Source organism: Fulmarus glacialis, unplaced genomic scaffold, assembly GCF_000690835.1.
Source record: "Fulmarus glacialis isolate BGI_N327 unplaced genomic scaffold, ASM69083v1 scaffold16036, whole genome shotgun sequence".
NCBI classification, from domain to species: domain Eukaryota; kingdom Metazoa; phylum Chordata; class Aves; order Procellariiformes; family Procellariidae; genus Fulmarus; species Fulmarus glacialis.
In genome coordinates, this window is record NW_009216347.1 from 294 (window position 1) to 7,344 (window position 7,051).

General features: G+C 40.0%; 2 protein-coding genes across 2 annotated transcripts in view; one reads left to right on the forward strand and one right to left on the reverse strand.

The window, feature by feature from the left end:
- Nucleotides 1-535: 535 nt before the first annotated feature.
- Nucleotides 536-5,629, forward strand: LXN (latexin; the record flags this gene model as incomplete). The annotated part of the gene is made up of 5 exons (XM_009579274.1): nucleotides 536-598; nucleotides 1,178-1,352; nucleotides 1,984-2,120; nucleotides 4,321-4,383; nucleotides 5,534-5,629. Coding segments are annotated over 5 exons (534 nt in total), but the record flags the coding sequence as incomplete, so codon positions are not given.
- Nucleotides 5,630-5,869: 240 nt separating this feature from the next.
- The window catches only part of GFM1 (G elongation factor, mitochondrial 1), a gene marked incomplete at its 5' end in the record, with an annotated part of 12,686 nt that continues 11,504 nt past the window's right edge, over nucleotides 5,870-7,051 (reverse strand). The window contains 2 exon segments of the mRNA XM_009579275.1: nucleotides 5,870-5,956; nucleotides 6,942-7,046. Of these exon segments, the coding sequence (XP_009577570.1) occupies nucleotides 5,870-5,956; nucleotides 6,942-7,046 (192 nt within the window).

The window sequence follows — 7,051 nt, forward strand, 5'->3', positions numbered from 1 at the left end:
AACCGCGCCCGGCCCGCGGTACTTCATCGGTCGGTGCCTACCGAACCTCCCAAGCAAACTCGCTTTGGAGGAGGATGCTCTTTTCGTCACTGCCAGGACAGACCAAGCTCTCACCACTGAGCTGGTAAACCTGCTTATAGCAAAACTAACCTGCTTGCTTAAGTCATTAGATATCAAAAAAAAAAAATGACGTGACACAATTCATAATAAAGTGCAAAATGGACTTAATATAAGGAACTCAAGACTCTTACCTCGGTATTATTGCACATAATCATACTGGGAGCCCAAATACGGCAGTTAAGTAGTTTACAAGACTAGGAATGGACGAGGAAGTACTAATCAGGTGCTGCACCAGGTGCATATTAAATGAGCGATCTTAGTATGGCAGGAAGAAATAAAAGAATATCCTAGCTCTGTGTGGGTCCTGCAGAGAATGACACTGCTGCGGCATTTCACAATAACTAGAATCTTTTCCACAATGCAAATTAATTCAACATTTTACAAAATAAATGTTCTTAATGTCTTCCTTATTTAGGATATCAGTGACGTTGGGCATAAGTACCATCTGGAATTGGTGTTAGAAGACGTCCTTGACAAAGTGAGTTCAGATTTGTTTCATTAATACATTCTGTGGGCAGAAGCTGGCACTACTGATGTGTAATAAAAAGCCAACACTTCATGTTGCTGATCCTAACTGAGGCCAATGGACACACCAGTTAATAATATGTGGTATCGTGTTTCAGATTTTTCTATACTGCAAATCAGGCCAAAAAAAAAGGGCTCAATTTTACCCATTTCTTGCACCTGAAAGTCCCAAACATTTAGTACCTAACCACTATGAGACAAGAAAATGCTTGAGGGATGACAAGGACATTTCAGTGTCATTCAGTTTCAAATCAAAGTTATTTGAACCCATTACTCCAACTGAATAGCACAAGTGACATTCTGCAACACAAACATTGCCCTTTCTATCACTGCAGAAAGAAAGCTGCCCTTACAGTATATTCACAGAAATACTATGAATTTAACCTTGTCTTAAATAATCACAAGTCTCTATGGGCCAGACTCAGAAAATGGCAACTACATAAAGAAAGCAAATACATTTTAGAAGTGCAAATTACCAATACTATACACGTATTTAATCAAATATTAATACACATCATTAACTCTGTAACAGGACAGTACTGTTAACTGCACTGCTGAGGTTCTTTATCATCTGGCCAACAAAAACATTGCTCCAGATGTGCAATTCACGATTGAAGGAGAACTTAAGAACACAGACGAAGCGGATAACATGTTCTACAATCGAATCAGGAGCCTGGAAAAAGAGCTTGTGGCAGAAAATATACCAGGTACAAAGAAGGGGTCTGGGCGAGAAGGAAGTTTTTGAGACAATGTCCTCCATGGCCAGAAGCAAACCTGAGCTCAACTGGTGGTGGTCCACGATCCATATGGGAGCCCCTTCCATACAAGCCAGGGCCGAGGGGACCAGGCCGTCAGCCCTACTCTGAACACGTGCTGCTTCACTTTCTCTTATTCAGGGTGGCGTGTCAATAGCAACACAACTAAATTTATTCACCACTTCTGAAATCCAGAACGGATACAGGATTTGCATGTGACTGTTCCTGAAAACCCCTGCTACTGTTACCTCCCCCTTTACCAGCGTCCTGCTCGCCGTTTGTGGCTGTTGTTGGTATAGTACATCACACACCCTGACTGCAGTACTAGGGTCTGCTCTTACTTTAGAGCCACCCCTGCCTTGAAGACCTTATAGAATATATATTAAGAGAAAGAAGTAGGAGGAAGACAAGACACTGTGGTGATGTAGCTGCTATTCCAAGATTATATGGAAGGTCGCTGACACAGCAAGGAACATAAGCGGGTGACTTTAGCACCAAACCCTACTATTAGGTGATAAGGTTCTGTTAATGGCTGCAACGCCATGAATCTTGCTTAATGTGTATTATGTATTTTGTTTGCCAGACAGCCATGGCAACGTGTCCCCAGAAATGGAGCCCATCCACCTGCTAGCGTGGGTTGCCTCTGGCTATGTGATATGGCAGAACTCAACTGAAAACACTAAGTTCCAACTTGCCCAAATTAAACATGTGAAGCAAGTGGTAAGTTACCATCAATGCCCTGCAATAAAAACAGTATTTAGGAGCTAAGCAGCTGTGTGTGTACTGGACTACAGCTGAAGTTAAGTTCTTAAGCAAGAAACCTCAATTGTGTCTGAACTTCTTGGTCAGTTCATTTTTAAGCCAGTGTTTGCTTTTTGTTCCACCTGCCCCTTTAGCAAATCATGAAGGCTTTCACTGATGGCTTGAGTGTTTATTTTAGATCACTACTCCTCTTCATAAATTTTGCTTATAGAAACTGTGTCTTCTTGGCAAGAACAGTATTCTACGCTTATTTAGTTACGAAAATTGACTCTTCCACTTGGAGGTCATCACGTTGATTACAGTTTTATATTACTTTCCTGCCTTTCATCTGTAGTGTAAGCCCAGCTGACAGTATTCTTGCATCTGCGTAACATGCATTGGAATATTGTCCTTTATCTCTTGATCTACACCGTGATCTAGCAATCAGTCACAGTAATGCTGCTTGACATCTCTGCGATAGCCATGTCTAGACAAATAGCAATGGGCTGCACCTCAAATTCAATAAAACACAATCTACATAGCTTTTGTTTCCAGTACTGCAGCCTCTATCCATTTGTTAGTTCACCTCAAAATGCTAATCAAGAACGAAAATACTGATTTAATTCCACTCTCAATATTAGCTTTTTTACTTTGTTCTTCCCAAACTTACTTTTACTAATTTTTTTTTTGAGGGGAGTGGGGGAAGAACCTAAAATTAATTTTTAGTTGAGACATTCATATTGCAGAAGTGCTCTCTAAATTTTTTTTAAGTGACCCAGTTAACAGTAACACACACTTCAGGGATAGCTTTCTACCTGATCTGAAAAATTCAGTCAATTGGAGCCATGCTCTTATATTATATATTATATATTTACTTATATTAGCATGATAAGCATCAATTAAGTTTATGATAAGAAAACTGAATTCAGGAGGACATGTCACAAGGCAGAAAGGGAACAGACTACTCCAGGACAAAATATTTTCTATTTTCAATTATTTCTGAGCGGTTACAAGTGATGTTTATCTTGAGCAGATCTGGATCTGCCCTAAGCTAAGAAATAAATAGGACTGGCAAATCTCACTATAGCTATTCAAATTAATTGAGTCATTAGCTGCCATTATCAACAAGTCTTGCAGACTTCTTACCTGGAACAGGCTTAACTGATAAAACAACTTGCTTTCAGAAAAGTTATTATCAGAGCAAAGGTTTTCGTTTTGTTTTTAAATTAACAGAATTCAATAGATTCTCCCAGTTCTTCTCTGTTCTATTTGGAGAAAATAACTGTGAGTTAAGAATAACTCCTAAAAGGATGGTCAACTTTAAATTCAAGGAAATTTAGTACGTAAGCTAGAATAAAGAAGCAGGATTTCATATTTAGAAAACCCAATATATCAGGAGTCTTCAGAACAGACTTTCAGAGCCCGAATGTTTGGCCGCTCAGAACAGCCGGTGAATTCCCATGAAGTTCTGGGTGTGAAAGAAAGGCAGAAACTCATTTTGGGAGCACGATTTGTTAACGTTTTGCTCCCTCTGATGGCTATATGAAAGCAGTTCACAAATGCTGCAGGGCTGTGCACAAGCAAGATTTTAAAACTCTCTTCAACAAACCAGATGAATTTAAGAATAAGGCAGACAGAAGAATATTAAACTAAACCAGCTGTCGTCTCTCTTCAGTAATTTTGTTCCCTTTCTTTTCCCTGAAGAATAGGTAAGTAAAGAATATGCTCTAAAGGCCAGTGGGCATTCTGTTGCTCACACAATCACTGGTAACTTGTTATCCGCTATAAGGCCTCTGGAGTGCGTTCCAAGTCTTACCCTATTGACAATTTTATTTAGGATTATTTGGGTTAAATTGACACCTTGTAGAATCAGCCGTTCCCTTCCCAAATGAGGTCCTGAAGTTGAGATATATCTAGCTTCTTTAAGGGGGGAATTAGCACACTTTTAAGTTTCATATTCAGTCTCTTAAATGCAATTTTGGAGTTCACAGAAATACAAAACAGTATCTTTTTGTTTTGTTATAGCGACTAAGATCCATCTGCTTTATTTGTTAACACGAGCTGCCAGTTTAATCTGAAATGTATCAGAGAATTGTTATGATAACCAAAGAGAACTGATTCACTTCTTTTAAGGTGAGGGGAAGCCCCAAATTCAGCCCTTTTCATCTTGTCTTTCCAGAAAAGAAGTGATGAGTATCTTGAATTTGACTACATGATTCTACTTCACGAAATGGTGTCCCAGGTAAAGTCTTATTTCTAAAAAGCCTTTTTTTGTTTTAAGACTGCCAACTGTGTAACCTCCAACTCAGACATGCAGATGGTGGGGCGTTCACAGATCTGATGCCTGCAGGCCAGTTAGCAAACAGGGTGAGGTTAGGGCAATGATCACCCATCTGTCTCAGCATTACCGGCTTCTGCCCCTATGCAGGCAGGAGACAACAGGTCTCTAACTTGTGTCAGGAGACAGTAATTTTCAGCTATATCTAGGCCCTTCTTGGGAATGGCAGAGGTTCAATATACTGGTCATTCACAGCTCTCTCCTCTTGGGAGATACTATTGCCAAGCTGGCCAGGGATAAAGGGAAGAAGCAGCTGCCAGCATCCTGGACTGCTTAACCGCATTCCATCTGGAGCTGCAGAGTGCTTCTATGCTAGAGGACAGCAGTGGTGGACCAGTACACAGAGGCATCATCTACCCAGTCGCTCACAAAAGAAAGCAGCAGAAACTTTGGTTCCCAGAACAGTGTTTACATTGTGTGCTATTCTCCATCATAATTTTGCGATCTGAGCAAGTGTTTTCCTAAGAAAAACGCAGAAAATTTGAAAGAGTTCTTGATTGTGCAACCTCCTGTAATAAATCATCCACTGATAACAATCGGAGATCTCACTCCCACTTCTAGCTCCACTGCTTCCCACCCCACTGCACTCTCAGTTAAGTTGGGGCATCTATAGTGGTTTTAGTTCCTAAGTTTTCTATGAAGAAAAATTAATGAAAAGTAGTAGCTAACTAATTGCAGGACAAAAGCATAGGTTCTTCATTGTACTCTGGTGAAGGGCAGGTGTCCCAAAGTATCAATAGCACTAACAGTAAGAGGAGTAATCAAACATAGACATGCTTGAGCTGCAAAACTTGCCTAGCTGAAAGAAAAATGTAGTTGGAGCAGCATGGAGCACAACGCAGGCTGCAAAAAGCTCGCAGGAGAACTTCAGATATTTGGATATTTGGCTCAGCAGGACTGCGTGTTATAGTGCTTACCCTGCACTGTTACCAGTGCTTCATCAACCTACTTATAATCAGCCCAGGTATGGCTGTGTTATAGCAGTCAATTCCCGTTCAGTATTGTTCAAAGAAAATACCTTCTCACTTTCTACAGTTTTATTCTCTACCCACAGGAGATCATTCCCTGGCAAATGACAGTTCTCTGGCACCCGCAGCATGGTGTTCAAGTAACACAGGACAGCCGTCAGCCAAAACATGCATCAGAATAACAGACCAGCTGATACTGCAATGGAAGAAGCTCAAAGGCTACAATAAGCATTTGAAGGGAGGGCAGATAAGTTGATGAGGGTGGATATGCAATCAAGGTAGAAGAAAAAATGTCCTTCCTCAATTAAACTTTTCCTGTACTTTGTGCTTTGATCTGATAATCCAAAAGGCACTTTGTCTGCTAAGTAATCAAATTCTGCATCAAAATAAATTTAAAAAAACTCTGTTGCCAGAACGAATACTTACGGCACAGGTGCGGAGATGTTCTCCCTAAAGGCAACTTTTGGCTTTCCCATGGTGCAAGGGCAACCATATTCCCTTTCCATTCGCTGCGGGAAAAAAAAAAAGGAATGAATTACAGAGTTGTTCCATTGGAACAATATATTGGAAATTATTTTATTTACAGATCTTTCTGAAATGAGAAACTTAATCAGGGTTAACCACTTCTTTGGTTTGGGGTTGGATCGATTTTTGGGGTCTTGGTGCGGGGATTTTTTGTTGGTTTTTTTAAATGTTATAAATTATTCACTGTCATTCTGTAGTCAACCTTGTTCAGGGCCTATAGCTTTAGATACAGGAAAAGGGAACAGCATTAATTATTTTACTCAAGTTTAAGTTTTTCAAGACAAAAGCCATCTTTTCTTCATTCTGTCAACATTTCAGATACATCTATTGTGTTAGACTAAAATAAAGAATAGACATCGACTTGAAATAAACAAATAAATCACTGTAAGTAACTACTCCCTCCTGCCTGCATCATCTCTCATTATGGAACGATACATCTAAAACCACAGAAACAGAGTATTTCTCTCTCCTGTAGGAAATGGCTAATGGTAAAATTCATTATAAGCAAAGGCTGCTAAAGCAAAGCATAGTGCTTAATATAACATTTTTTATGGATTTGAACCAAAAAGTAAAAATATTCCAGGCAGAAGTTTCATTTAAATAGATTACAAGCCTTCAAAATAGAACCACTGGAGAGAAAGAATCTTCAGAAGTTGACTAAGAAGTTGAGCTCTTCCCTAAGCAGCTAGCATTCTTCACATTAATGCCACGATGCTTTCTGCTAGGAAGATCTCAAAATAGTTGTCACACAATAACCCTGATTTACACTAAAGCAAGTGGAGTTGTACACCTCCAAATATCTTGCAAACTTGATGTGCGCTTAGGCACCCAATTGCAAAATCGGGTGTAAAGGCTGGCATCAGTTAGCCCATCTGCAGATGGATTTTGGTCTCAGCCAGAAAGGAAGCAGAATTCTTGGCTGGGAAAACAGTCAAAAGCAGAGTCCATGGAATCTGCTTTCCAAATTACCTGGGCATAGATTTCCAAGTGCAGTTCCCCCATTCCAGAAACAATGGTCTCTTTGCTCTCATCATCAAAGTGGATTCTAAAAGTGGGATCTTCCCTTGTAAAGCGGTTCA